The sequence below is a fragment of the Chiloscyllium plagiosum genome, unplaced genomic scaffold (assembly GCF_037043375.1).
Source record: "Chiloscyllium plagiosum isolate Xiang-an unplaced genomic scaffold, Cpla_swu_hap1 HiC_scaffold_29, whole genome shotgun sequence".
NCBI classification, from domain to species: Eukaryota; Metazoa; Chordata; class Chondrichthyes; order Orectolobiformes; family Hemiscylliidae; genus Chiloscyllium; species Chiloscyllium plagiosum.
In genome coordinates this window covers 34,746,898-34,761,803 of record NW_028270167.1, presented here as the reverse complement: position 1 = coordinate 34,761,803, position 14,906 = coordinate 34,746,898, and the positions used below count along the sequence as shown (strand labels likewise).

Genomic DNA, 14,906 nt, shown 5'->3' with positions numbered 1-14,906 from the left:
GATTGGGAAAACGTTAAAGGTCAACAGAAAGACACAAAAAGAGCAATAAAGAAAAATAAGATAGAACATCAGAAAAAACTAGCACAGAATATAAAGACAGATAGCAAAAGTTTCTATTAATATATAAAACGAAAAGGAGTGGTTAAAATAAATATTGCCTTTAGAGGATGAGAAGGGGAATTTAGTTATGGGATATGATGAAATGGCCGAGGCATTGAACAGGTATTTTGCGCTTGTCTTCACAGTGGAGGACACTAATAACATGCCAGTAATTGATAAGGAGACAAAGGTAAGTGAGGACTTGGAAACAATCATTATTACGGAAGAGGTAGTGTTGGGCAAGCTAATGGTGCTCAGGATAAGTCTTCTGGCTCTGATGGAATGCACCCAGGGTACTAAAGGAGATGGCAGGAGAAATGGCAGGTGCACTGGTGGAACTTTTCTAAAATTCACTGTTGGGCAGTCCCAGAAGATTGGAAAACAACAAATGTGACATCACTGTTTAAAAAGGAAAGTAGACAAAAGATGGGGAGTTATAGACTGGACAGCTTAACTTCTGTAGTGGAAAGATGCTCGAGTCTATTATCAAGGAACAAAGCAAGGCATCTTGATGTAAATTGTCCCCTTGGGTAGATGCAGCATGGGTTCATGAAGGGCAGGTCATGCTTGACAAATCTTTTGGAATTCTATGAAGACATTACAAGCAAGGTGGAAAATGGGGACCCAGTGGATGTGGCGTACCTAGATTTCCAAAAGGCCTTTGACAAGGTACCGCACAAGAGGCTGCTAAATAAGATAAGGATGCATTGTGTTACGGGTAAAGTATTAGCATGGATAGAGGATTGGTGACTAACAGGAAGCAAAGAGTGGGGATACATGAATGCTATTCTGGTTAGCAATCAGTGACTACTGTTGTGCCTCAGGGATTGGTGTTGGGACCACAATTATTTACAATTTACATGGATGATTTAGAGTTGAGGACCATGTTGCAGCGTGTCAAAGCCTGCATGATGACACTAAGATAAATTGCAGTGCAAAATGCATACAGGAACATAGATACATTGAGTGGGCAAAGGTCTGGCAGATGGAATACAATGTAAATAAATGTGATGTCATACATTTTGTTAGAAATAGCAGTAAAAAGGATTATTATTTGAATGGTAAAAAGTTGCAACATGTTGCTATTCAGACAGACCTGGGTGTCCTTGTGCATGAATAACAGAAGGTTGGTTTGCAGATACAAGTAATTAGGAAGGCAAATGGAATTTTATCCTCGATTGCTAAAGGGATTGAGTTTAAAAGCAGAGAGGTTATGTTGCAGCTGTACAGGGTGCTGGTGATGCCGCACCTGGACTACTGCGTGCAGTTTTGATCTGCTTACTTGAGAAAGGATGTACTAGCACTGGAGGGAGTGCAGCTAGAGGTTCACTAGGTTGATTCCAGAGTTGAGGGGGGGCTGGCTTATGAGGAAAGTCTGAATAGATTGAGATTATATTCATTGGAATTCAGACGATTGAGGGGGGATCTTATAGAAACATATAAAACGATGAAGGGAATAGACAAGATAGAAGTAGAGAGGATGTTTCCACTGGCAGGTGAAGCGAGGACAAGTGGGCACAGCCTCAAAAGTTGAGTCATAGAGATGTACAGCACGGAAACAGACCCTTCGGTCCAACTTGTCCATGCCAACCAGATATCCTAGGGAGCAGATTTAGGACTGAATTGAGAAGGAACTTCTTTACCTAAAGGGTTATTTATCTATGGAATTCCCTGCCCAGTGAAGTAGTTGATGCTAGTTCAGTAAACCTTTTTAAAGCCATGATGAGAACGTGGATAAGTGGATCTGAGTCTACAAAAAGAGTCCTGAAGAAGGGCTTATGCCCGAAACGTCGATTCTCCTGTTCCTTGGATACTGCCTGACCTGCTGCGCTTTTCCAGCAACACATTTTCAGCTCTGATCTCCAGCATCTGCAGCCCTCACTTTCTCCACAAAAAGATTAGCCATGATCTTATTAAATGGCAGAACAGGCTTGAAGGACCACATGGTCTATTCCTGGTCCTAGTTCTCACCCTGATTTAATTGACTAGTTTCCTCTTAAACACACATAACATTCCCTTCAACAACTCTGAGGTAGCCAGTTTTACAAACTTACCGCTGTATGTGAAAAGTTTCTTTTGAACTGCCCACTGAATTTTTTTTAGACTACTTTATATTGATGGCTCTAGTTATGCCCTTCCTCACAAGAGGTTATTATCTCTGTAATCACTCTATCAAAAGCTTAAATATCTCCAAAAAGTCAGCCTGCAACCTAATTTCCACAACCCCCCACATAAGGAGAGACCAATCTTTCAATAGAAACATTCATATATTTCAGATTACACACTGGCAAGTTTACTCTCCACCCTCTCCAGTACCTCGAAACCCTTTATATAAAGATGGTGACAGACAGTACAGTACAGTGTGGCATAACCAAAGTTCAATAGAGATTTAGCAGAACTTCCCTACTTTTCAATCCTTTTACCTTATTTTTCAATTATAAATTGTCAAAGAATGAAAAATACTCATGCCAAAATTAAAGTACTTCGCTGCACATTAGTATTAACCGTTTAACTTAAATCGCATCCTCCAGCCCTTGCTTAGACTGCAGCATCATAATGTTCCCCAAGACTGCTGTTGAGAAACAGCATACATGGAAGATTCACTTAATCAGCTAACGGGATAAACTAAAATTTGTGACTGTTAAGACTGGCTGAGTAAGCAAGGTCAAAAATGCGCAAAATTGAAAAAATACAAAGAACTGAGGTCAATCGTGGTACATCTTACTGTCCCAGTTCAGATTAACTGTCTCAGCAGAGATAATAGATTAACTCCAAGATGACAATAACAAATTACATTCATCTCGCACCTTTATTAAAGTAAAGCATCTCACTGAAGTTTGCAGGCGCATCATCAAACAGTCATCCCCGGACATGTAAACTATTCTAACAGAAATCTGAATTCCAAGAGAAAGTTAAAAGGATTCTTAAAGAGCATCTCTGCCTGATTACCAGTGGTACCTCCACACGGAGACATCTTGGCTATTGAGCATTCTCTGCAAATCTTACAACTTAATATTGAGAGCTTGCTGGCTGCCAAGCAAAACCTTACTCGATATCCTGCTACCCAACACTCCATTGACATCATTCACCAGCAGGAAACCTACACTGGAACTGAAGCAGTAGCTTGTTATGGCATCAAAGGCTTTAGCTAACTCAGCTTCTGCCTCATGTCTGGTCCAACACTGACAGTGTTATGAAAATTCTGTGGAAATGCAATTCAGCAGTGTTCATACTGCAAACATATGCAAAGAAAATTCACAACCGCGCGACAGAAGGTAATATTAGGATAAGCAACAGAACTTGAACAAAGACGCAGGTTTTAAGGAGCAGCTTGAAGGAAGGAGATGAAAGTATGAAGTGAAGAGCAAGAAAATTCCAGACCTTATTGTCCACAAAACTTTGAATAGCTCAATCACTGCATTTTTATCCAGATGGTCTCAACAAGCAAACATTTACTGGAAAATTGAAATAGCTTCAACATTGTACATAAGCCAGCATGTAAAATTTACCAGTTTGATATCAATTATAAAATACTCTGTCTCCTATTCCTCATTATCTCCAAATTTGACTATTCTGACATTCTCCTAGCCATCAGCCCATCATTTGCACTCCGTAAACTTGAGCCAATTTAAAATGTTGGTGCTTATATCCCAACTCACGTCGAGTTCCATTCATTGAAAACCTCTGTTTTCTGAGCTATACTGGGCACTTGTTTCTTCAATATTTCTTCCTTGTTTTCAAATCCCTCCCTGGCCTCACTCCTCCCTATTTCTTTAACTTTCTCCAAGATACCTATACAACAGTTTGGCTTCTTATGTACCTCCAACTTTAACCACTGCACAACCAGATGCCTGGGTCCAAGGTGCAGAGGGGGAAAGTCACCAAGGTCTCAGAGGACCATAGGCCTGCTCTCTCATTACAGAGATGATGACTGGTAGTAGTTTAACCTGACGGCCTCGCCCCATTGGGCGAGGGAGAGTTTGAGAAGGAGAATCCTTCATGGTAACGTCAGCCAGTGTGGGAACTGAACCCACGCCATTGCTATCACTCTGCATCACAAACCAGCCATCTGACCTATTGAGAGAACCACCCCCAAACTACAGAGTTCCATCCCCAGACCCCTTACTCCTTCTTTAAAAATCTACCTCTCTCACCACACCTTTGGTTCCATGCCCTAATAATTGCTGAGACATTGTCAAATTTTGTTTGAATATGGAACACTGAGATATTTTACCATATTAAAAGGTGCTATTAAATTGTAAGCTTTCAGACTTCCTGCCATGTCAAAGTTTATACAAGGTTCCTACCTATTCGATCAAAGAGTTCTCCTCCACTGCAATACTCCAGAAACAAGTACTGGATGTTGCCTTCACGACGATGTCCGTAAAAACGGACAATATTTGAGTGGCTCAACATCTTATTGATGCAAATTTCCTTCTTGATGTTCTCAGGACAGTCAAGAGCACGCGCAGTGTCCACTTTCTTCACTGCAACCGCCTCCTCTGTTCTCCGATTCACAGCCAATTGCACCCTAAAGGCAAACAAAACCTGCTCAGGCTACAGCACCATGAAAAAGAACGTCAACAGTACTGCACCTAATTAAGAAATATTCAAAGAAACAGGTAACTTTTCAGCAGGTTTCATTTTTAGCCAATTTAAAAAGAGATCCTATTGTAATTCCAAATCACACGAATAAGCAGTTGACACTCACTCGCCATATGCTCCTTCACCTAGTGTTTGCACCAGATCCCAATCCTCTACAAACGGAACTGCCATCTTCCCAGGCAATCACCAGGAATACTGAAAATAGAGAAAGTTATTCGTCAATACTAATGAAAAGAATAAATTAGGAAAAAGAATTAACCTCACTTGAAATGATTTAACGTTTCCTCTGTCACCTCCAAATAAAACTCCTCCAGGTGCTAACCTTAAGCACCCAATCATTTCATGTAGAGCTGGATATTATGATGTCTAAAATCACCGTCATTGGGGCCTGGATGACGGCAGAATTTGGAATACCTGCTGGATCAGTTGAGAACAGGTAGGTGATAAAGGTAACCATTTTACTTTCAAGTGACCAAACAGGCCTGAGGTTCTTCTATCTTTTAATTCTGAGGTCAGTAATCTGTCCTGTACTAATGTGCAAAATATTCTGTGACACAAATTCCTCACATTTAATTCCTTTATTTAATATTAAGTCTTCAGAATGAGGGCACCAAAAGCACTGTTTGGCGTTTACAATGATGGTATTTAAATAGGTACCTATATAACCACATGCTGTATTCCAAAAAAATTTGTAATTATGCTCTTCTTTCTTCCATTCATCTTGTTCTGCTGGCTGGAGAAAACATCTGGCTTTTGAACAATTTTTCAGGCAGCTGGATATGAGGTACTTTACCTCCTGTAATGTTAGATCAAGACAAAGACTTCCAAAGATAATGACAAATACATATTATGGGCACTCTTCCAGTTTAGATTCCTGTGCTCCAGCTCACGGGAGCGGAGGAAAACTTAAAAGGAGCAACGCATTTTGGGCACACGGTTTTGAGTTTATGTTGAGTTTTACAGCAAGTGCAGTAATGTTCATTTTCTTGAGATGTATTCATGAAGTGCTTCAGCACGAACTTCTGTTTTGATCAATTGAAAACCCATTTCCTTCAGAATTGTTCTTGCAGTTTTAAAGAGTTACATTGCTAGGCCCAGGTACTGTTGTCAAGCTTCTGGGCCACTGTTTATCACAATCCTATTTAGTGATAAGTAACAGCTTCTCACCCACATTTAAACATCTCCTCAACAAAACTACCTCTCTGACCAGGCTTCCAATCACTACCCATAATCCTCCATTAGACATTTTAACCTACTTTAATGTAATGTACGCCACCACAAGATCTGCATTAGCAGCATCCCAAACAAAATATCACATGGACTACAAATCAACAATCATTAGCTTGTTAAAGATGGTAAAACAGAAATGGAGTAATTGACAGCAACCCAACTCACCAGAGGTTCAAAGCACAAAGCAGAAAAACCACTCTAATAATAGTTCACAATTCATGTGTTTCTTCTACTTTTATTTCCAGCAACCTCTATCCTTACTGATATAAAGGCATTAACGACCCTGAGTGGGAGAACACCAATTCCAAATGGCCAAAGTCAAGCAAGTAGCCAACAACTATCCTGCAACTATATCCTTTACTACTGAGCTCATGATTCTCAATACAAAATGTGCAAAAACAACTACTGAAACTCCTCACAATAAAAAAATTGAGTGCAACAACCAATTCTCAGCAATAGAATTCTGGAAAGAACTGCCTATTCTTGATCAATTCAGTGTAATCTATCCTGTAGACCATATGTTAACTTCTGACAACATGTCCCTACTATTGAAATTTCTTCAGCCCAAGATGTTCCAGTACATCTCACAGTAACACTGGTTAGTATTTTCCTTGCTCAACGCTCCTCAATTCTATCACTGTGTCAAACAAATGAGATCCTCTCACAACATAAATTTTTGAATGTTCTTATCAACATATTTGTGTAGGTACCTTCCCTTGCTAAAATGTCGTGTGGGTTTGATGCAGCATCAGCCCAGACAATGTCATTGTAAACCCAACCAGACAGCAAGAGCAAGCTCACTAAACCCATCTTGAGCACCAGTAACACTCCAAAACCAAAACTTTCCATTTCACCTCCCCCATCCCTGACCTCCCCCGCAAGATATGATTCTACAAACCAGGACAGTCACCCCATGTAGACTTCATCGCCCTCAAATTACCACAATACCAGAAACAGGAATTTCCATCCCAAATCGCACAAAATTAGGACCTGCTCAGTCTGTGCCCAAACTAGGACCCGCTCACCAAGTCTGTACCCAAACTACGACTCTCTGCCTCGCATATTCAACCTAGAACTCTCTCTCCTTACAAATGAGGACCCTCATCTCCCCTCCCAAAGGCTCTCCCATCCCCAAATCTGGACACCAACACTACCCGACCCACCCACCAACCCTTACCCCCTCTCCCACTGCTGGCCACCCTCGGTGTACCACCCCCACTGCCCAGTGGAGGATCCTGTGGGTCGGACACACTGCCATCTCCCTCTGTGGCTCTGCAGCAGCTCCCCCCCCCCCCCCCAACCGTTTCTCTCACTCTATCGACCACTCTTACATTCACTCACTCCCACCACCCTCCAGTCTCACACTCACTCCTTCCCTCCCACACTGTCCCTCCCTCACAACTTTCTCACAATCTTTCCTTCTCCCTCCCCCTCTCACAAAACTCACACACCATCTCTCTCCTCTCTCTCCCTCTCACATACACATATTCCCTCCACCTCTCTCATACACACTCCCTCCCTTCTTCTTTCTTTCTTCCTTTCTTCCTCTCCCTCCCTCCGTCCGTCTCTCTCACACACTCACTCTCTCTCTCGAGCTCTCCGCCTCTCCATGGATTTTCGCGCCTTGCGTGACTCCAACACGCACAATTGACGTCATCGCGCACCGCGTGCCCCCAACCCGCCCCCGTGACGTAATCGCGCCGACGGTAGCGCGTGCCTGGCCGTGACGTCACTGCGGCGGGAGATTCAAACCAGATTCTGGATCAGTGGTGCTGGAAGAGCACAGCAGTTCAGGCAGGATCCGAGGAGCTTCGAAATCGACGTTTCGGGCAAAAGCCCTTCATCAGGAATAAAGGCAGAGAGCCTGAAGGGTGGAGAGATAAGCTAGAGGAGGGTGGGGGTGGGGAGAAAGTAGCATAGAGTACAATGCGTGAGTGGGGAGGGGGATGAAGGTGATAGGTCAGGGGCAGGGGGAGGGTGGAGTGGATAGGTGGAAAAGGAGGTAGCCAAGTAGAACAAGTCATAGGGACAGTGCTAGTCCTTCCGAGGAGCCCTTCGCCCACCTCCAACACACTGCATCCACTTGGACACCCCGCGCTGGCCTATTACCTGCCCTCGACCTCTTCATTTCCAACTGCCGCTGGGACATTAACTGCCTCAACCTGTCTATCCCCCTCCCCCACTCCAACCTCTCACTCTCACAATGCGCAGCCCTCCAATCCCTCTGCTCCAATCCCAACATCACCATCAAGCCAGCGGATAAAGGGGGCGCAGTGGTAGTCTGGCGCACTGACCTCTACACCGCTGAAGCCAAACGCCAACTCAAGGACACCTCTTCCTACCGCCCCCTCGACCATGACCCCACCCCCCCCATCACCAAACCGTCATCTCCCAGACCATACAGAACCTCATCACCTCAGGAGATCTCCCACCCACAGCTTCCAACCTCATAGTCCGGGAACCCTGCACTGCCCGGTTCTACCTCCTTCCCAAGATCCACAAGCCTGCCCACCGTGGCCGACCCATTGTCTCAGCATGCTCCTGCCCCACTGAACTCATTTCTACCTACCTCGACACTGTCCTATTCCCCCTAGTCCAGGAACTCCCCACATACGTTCGAGACACCACCCATGCCCTCCACCTCCTCCAAGACTTCCGTTTCCCCATTCCCCAACTCCTGATCTTCACCATGGATATCCAATCCCTCTATACCTCCATCCGCCAAGACCAGGGCCTCCAAGCCCTCAGTTTTTTCCTCTGCCGACGTCCCCAACAGTACCCTCCCACCGACACTCATTCGTTTGGCCGAACTGGTCCTCACCCTTAACAATTTCTGCTTCGAATCTTCCCACTTCCTCCAGACCAAAGGGATAGCCATGGGCACCCGTATGGGCCCCAGCTATGTCTGTCTCTTTGTTGGCTACGTAGAACAGTCAATCTTCCATAATTACACCGGCACCACTCCCCACCTCTTCCTCCACTACATTGATGACTGCATTGGCACCACCTTGTGCTCCCGCGAGGAGGTTGAGCAATTCATCAACTTCACCAACACATTCCACCCTGACCTTTAAATTTACCTGGACCATCTCTGACACCTCCCTCCCCTTCCTGGACCTCTCCATCTCCATTAATGACGACCGACTTGACACTGACATTTTTTACAAACCACCGACTCCCAGAGCTACCTGGATTACACCTCTTCCCAGCTGAAAATGTGTTGCTGGAATAGCGCAGCAGGTCAGGCAGCATCCAGGGAACAGGAGAATCGACGTTTCGGGCATAAGCCCTTCTTCACACCTCTTCCCACCCTACCTCTTGTAAAAATGCCATCCCGTATTTCCAATTCCTCCGCCTCTGCCGTATCTGTTCCCAGGAGGAGCAGTTCCACCACAGAACACACCAGATGGCCTCCTTCTTTAGAGACTGCAATTTCCCTTCCCACATGGTTAAAGATGCCCTCCAACGCATTTCGTCCACATCCCGCACCTCCGCTCTCAGACCCCACCCCTCCAACCGTAACAAGTACAGAATGCCCCTAGTGCTCACCTTCCACCCTACCAACCTTCGCATAAACCAAATCATCCACTGACATTTTCGCCACCTCCAAAAAGACCCCACCACCAGGGATATATTTCCCTCGCCACCCCTTTACACCTTCTGCAAAGACCGTTCCCTCCGTGACTACCTGGTCAGGTCCATGCTCCCCCTACAACCCACCCTCCCATCCTGGCACCCTCCCCTGCCACTGCAGGAATTGCAAAACCTGCACCCACACCTCCTCCCTCACCCCCATCCAAGGCCCTAAAGGAGCCTTCCACATCCATCAAAGTTTTACCTGCACATCCACCAATATCATTCATTGTATCTGTTGCTCCCAATACGGTCTCCTCTACATTGGGGAGACAGGACGCATCCTAGCAGAGCGCTTTAGGGAACATCTCCAGGACACCCGCACCAATCAACCACACCGCCCTGTGGCCCAACATTTCAACTCCCCCTCCCACTCTGCTGAGGACATGGAGCTCCTGGGCCTCCTTCACCGCCGCTCCCTCACCACCAGACGCCTGGAGGAAGAACGCCTCATCTTCTGCCTCGGAACACTTCAACCCCAGGGCATCAATGTGGACTTCAACAGTTTCCTCATTTCCCCTTCACCCACCTCACCCTAGTTCCAAACTTCCAGCTCAGCACTGTCCCCACGACTTGTCCTACCTGCCTACCTTCTTTTCCACCTATCCACTCCACTCTCCTGCCTGACCTATCACCTTCATCCCCTCCCCCACTCACCTATTGTACTCTATGCTACTTTCTCCCCACTCTCACCCCACTCTGAGATAACACTGAGCTTATCTCCCCATCCTTCAGGCTCTCTGCCTGTATTCCTGATGAAGGGCTTTTGCCCAAAACGTCGATTTTCCTGCTCCTCGGATGCTGCCTGAACTGCTGTGCTCTTCCAGCACCACTAATCCAGAATCTGGTTTCCAGCATCTGCAGTCATTGTTTTTACCTGATTCAAAACAAGGGGGTCACTCTCAATGGGCTGGTGGGAGAGCAGTTATTCGGGCTGGGCTCGGATATGGATCAGGATCACTTAATCACATCGACTGGAAATTGGGGAGATTGTCAGCAATTTCGTTTTTATTAAAATGCTAAATATAAACAGCGGGTGTTGATGGTCAGGATGCATCAGTTGAGAAAGAACAGAGTTAATGAGCTAGATTTCATGTGCTTGGATCAGAGGAGCAGAAGCTATGACATTTTCCCTGTTCATTGTTCCTACCTTGGGAGGAAGGGCCAACTGACTGTACTCCAACTGCGGATGCTAACAACAGCAAAGGCTCCTGGTCTCAGAAAGCTCTGATGCAGCTGTAGATGTTGCTGAGGACCAAGACACACTGTTAAAAAGGCCCACCTTGATGTTCTGGGGCATGGAATAGAGGATATTAGGACTTGCTGGGCATGGTCATAGGGTCAACAAAGGAATGGCATTTTGAAAATTGGTTCCGTCATCCAGAGAATATAGTCATTACATATCTGATGTAAACAAGAGTCATTTAAACTGAGGATGAATCCGTGGTGTCAACAAAGGTGTGCCAACCATCACTTATAGAGTCCAGAAGGCCAGAGTTCAGGCCCATAACTAGGATCAGTCCTTAAGCAGTACTGGTGAAGATTCTTGGTGTTGGAATGGAGTCAGGAATCCTGGAAATAGGTCCTCAGTGTTATGTGTACTCCTCCATAGAGTATCTCTAACTCCTTGAAAATCCAGCCCAATGTTTCAGGCTGAGGACCTTCCATTAGGACAGGGATTAGGACAATTTTAAGAAGGTGAAACCAGGTTATGGACTTACCATTCCCTTTAGCCCTGTCCTGCCAACTCTTTTGTTCTTTAAAGCCTCATGTTTCCTGCCCTACCAGAGACTTGATTTCACCTAAATTTAAATTTATTGGCCCACATATTTCAAGCAGTTTGAGAAATCCTACTTTCAAACTTAATTGTATTAAAGATTCTTACAAAACTTTAGATGTTAGATTAGATTAGATTACATTACAGTGTGGAAACAGGCCCTTCGACTCAACAAGTCCACACCGACCCACCGAAGCGCAACCCACCCATTTCCCTACATTTACCCCTTTACCTAACACTACGGGCAATTTAGCATGGCCAATTCACCTGACCTGCACATCTTTGGACTGTGGGAGGAAACCGGAGCACCCGGAGGAAACCCACGCAGACACGGGGAGAATGTGCAAACTCCACACAGTCAGTCGCCTGAGTCGGGAATTGAACCCGGGTCTCTGGCGCTGTGAGGCAGCAGTGCTAACCACTGTGCCACCGTGTCTTCTGTGCTAAAGATTCCTGGGCAGGAGACTCCTGTTTTAGCTTTGGAGAAGGTGCAGAAGAGGTTTACCAGAATGTTGCTTGGATTGGAGTGTATTAGTTAAAAGGAGAGATTGGACAAACTTGGATTGTTTTCACTAGAGCACCAGAGGCTGAGGGGAAACCTAATAGTATACAAAATAGGAAGAGGCATGGATAGGGTGAATAGTCAGACTCTCTTTCTCAAGGTGGAAATGTCAAGCACTGGAGGCAAAGGTTTAAGGTGAGATGGGGAAGGTTTAATTGAGATAATATGAGGCAAGTTTTTTTTTTACATGGAAGCTGGTATGCACTGCCAGGGGAGGTGGCCAAGCAGATATGATAGCAGTGTTTAAAAGGCATTTAGGCAGACACACGAACAGGCAGATAATATATGGATACGGACCATTTGCAAGCAGAGAGGTTTAGTTTGGAATGGTATCATGGTCAGTACAGACATGGTGGGCCTGTTTCTGTGCTGTCATCATTCTTTGCTTTATGTGATGATTCCTATCCAAGAATTAATCCACTGGTAGATAGAATCAGTGTGGAATCTACATCCCTATTTTGCAGCAGTCAGTCAGTGTTGTGACAATGTTGTCACTTTAACAAGGTTATTTTGTCCTTGAGTTTTTTTAAGAGAGGTCATAAAGGCAGAGATGCCGAGGGGTCTAGAAAGAGTTGGGTTTAACAATGGCAGGTTTTCCCATTTCGGGTTTTCTCTAGTTTGGTTTAGCTGTGGCAGTCACAGGATGCTGCAGTCCAGGAAAGGACTTTAGCAAACTTCAGCAGATGATTCCTGACTGACTTTCCCTCTGAAATCTCTTTGAATGTTGTTCCCTCTTGCCTGTCAGAGTCTGTGTCTCAATTTACCCTTTTGCCAAGGGTGTGTTTAAGGAATGTTACTAATTGGAACAGTTCCTTAGTTAAATTGCTGAATCAGGTCAGTTAAGTTTTCCAGTAAGTAAGTTATTCTAAGTTCCATTTCCTTTTGTTTGTGTTTCGCTGTTAGTGTTTAAATAAGTTCTGTGTTGCTTAAAGCTGAGTGGTTTGACCAGCTGCATCACACCTGGAATTTCCACTTCATAAGGGTCAAAAATAAGAAATCGTTAGGGTTGAGGCTACCTTCTTAAAATACTTTGCGGGGGGCTGGCCTGGTCCAAATCAGTGTGTTTTTGAGATTTAAACATCTGACAGCGTACCCAGCCCCTATCACAAAGGAAAGTGTGGCATTAGGGTGCTAGGTAGATGAGGGATAGTAGTTACGTCCATCACCATCACTTTTTATGTTGTTTGTATAATCTACAGCAACAACTCAGTGCAGTGCTGTTGTGGTGCTGAATTGTCAATAGTGTTAACTTTTGGATGAATTGTGGCTCTGTCTGTCTGTTCAAACGGAGAATGAAAATCACAGGGCACTATTCAAAGAGTAAGGAGTTCTCCTGATGTCTGGCCTAACATTCTTCCATCCAGAAACACCGTTGGAAATAATTAACTTGTCATACTGTTGTTGTCTGTGGGATCTTGCTATGCACACGTTGTTTATTGCAATTGCCTGTGAAAAAAACACAGCGGCTGCACTTGAGCAGTCATTGAGGGGATTCAGAGTATCTCACAGATGTGAGAGGCATCAAAATTCTACTTACCTCTCAAGATCAGCAATAAACTCCTGAAGATTAATACGAAGTTGTTTATTTTTAAATTATCCAAAAGAAGGATGAAATTACATATGTTGCAGTCACTGCTAAACAGTTACTGCATAAATCATAGTCAAAGCTGTATCTACTTAAATAGCATAATGGTGTGTTTGAGAATCAAAGATGACATTTAAGTTGCCTGCAATATTCGTAATGTGATCCCACAACTGCATCTTGTCGGTTGCCCAAAAGCGCTCAATTCTTATTCATTTCGTCCCTGCTGTGCCAAGATTGTGATGACGCAGCCAGTGAGTGAGTTCTGGGAGGACTGCAGTGGAGGATTGTGGGCGTGGGTGAGACGGGTTCACTGGCTGACTTCACCAGGGTGAAGTGAGTTCATTCACTCTGTTGAACCCAGGCACAGCATCAGTGAACTCTTCTGTCACTCGCAGCAAGGAAGTTCATGTGAGTTCAAGAGGAAGTGTTGCATTCTGGGGAACGAGTTCCTTGAGTGCAGGCGCTTGTCGGAAGGGGGTGAAGTGAGTTCATTTGTTTTTAATGGGTTGCTGTTCACTGAACAAGGCGAAGAGTGGTGCCAGAGAAATCCACGAGGAGCTGGTGAAATTGGCAGGGAGCACATAGCGGAATTTGACACTGCACAGCTACTGACTCCAAAAACAATTTTGAGGATGTTGCATAATACATCAGCAAAGGTTACCTAAGCAGCCTTTTAAAATTATTTCATTGACATGTCTTAAGTTGAATTTATTAATCTGTGGTTTTCCCAATTGGCATTCAACAGTCCAGTGTTTGAATGGCTATCTGTACATGAACTCAGCATGGTAAACCTTAACTAATTAATAAACATGACTACAGTGTATTTATGTCACATTTTAGGTCATAGTGTCACAGTCATAGACTTGCACAGCAAGGAAACAGATCGTTCCATTCACCTCATCCAAGCTGACCAGATATCCTAAACCAATCAACTCCCATTTAATCATAGAGTCATAAAGATGCACAGCACAGAAACAGACCCTTCAGTACAACTGGTCCATGTAGACCAGGTATCTTAAACTGATCTAGTCCAATTTGCCAGTATTTGGCCCATATCCCTCCAAACCCTTCCTATTCATATACACATGCCTTTTAAATTTTGTAAATGGACCCATTTCCTCTGTGGTACACAACAACAACAGCTTCTATTGATATAACGTCTGTAACATAGTAAAACATTTTAAGATACTTCAAGGGAACGTTATCAAAATTTGAAAGTCATTGTAATGGTAAATTGTAAGATTGGCTTTCATGCTGGATAGTTTTGCATCAGTAACAAGGAGGTTGCTGGATGTATTGTAGATACTGTTAGAGAGTGAAGTAGAGATCAAAATCTGCTCAAGAATCACCATGCTGCATCAGTCTTCCAGTGACCTGATGAGATTGAGATTCCAACAACATCAGCATGGCTATGA

The 14,906-nt window shown here is 44.4% G+C and overlaps 1 protein-coding gene across 4 annotated transcripts in view; it reads right to left on the bottom strand.

Annotated features, from left to right (window-relative positions):
• The window catches only part of chek1 (checkpoint kinase 1), a 38,314-nt gene extending 30,753 nt beyond the window's left edge, over window positions 1-7,561 (bottom strand). Inside the window, exons 1-3 of one of the 4 annotated variants that reach the window (XM_087976484.1) lie at window positions 7,517-7,561; window positions 4,811-4,899; window positions 4,407-4,630 (exon numbers count right to left, since the gene is read on the bottom strand). In XM_087976484.1, the coding sequence (XP_087832610.1) occupies window positions 4,407-4,630; window positions 4,811-4,875 (289 nt within the window). In that variant the 5' untranslated portion in view covers window positions 4,876-4,899; window positions 7,517-7,561. Of the gene's footprint in view, window positions 1-4,406; window positions 4,631-4,810; window positions 4,900-5,361; window positions 6,841-7,516 lie in introns of those variants that run through there. The other 3 variants (XM_087976485.1, XM_043676877.2, XM_043676876.2) reach the window with 3 other exon arrangements.
• Window positions 7,562-14,906: the final 7,345 nt, after the last annotated feature.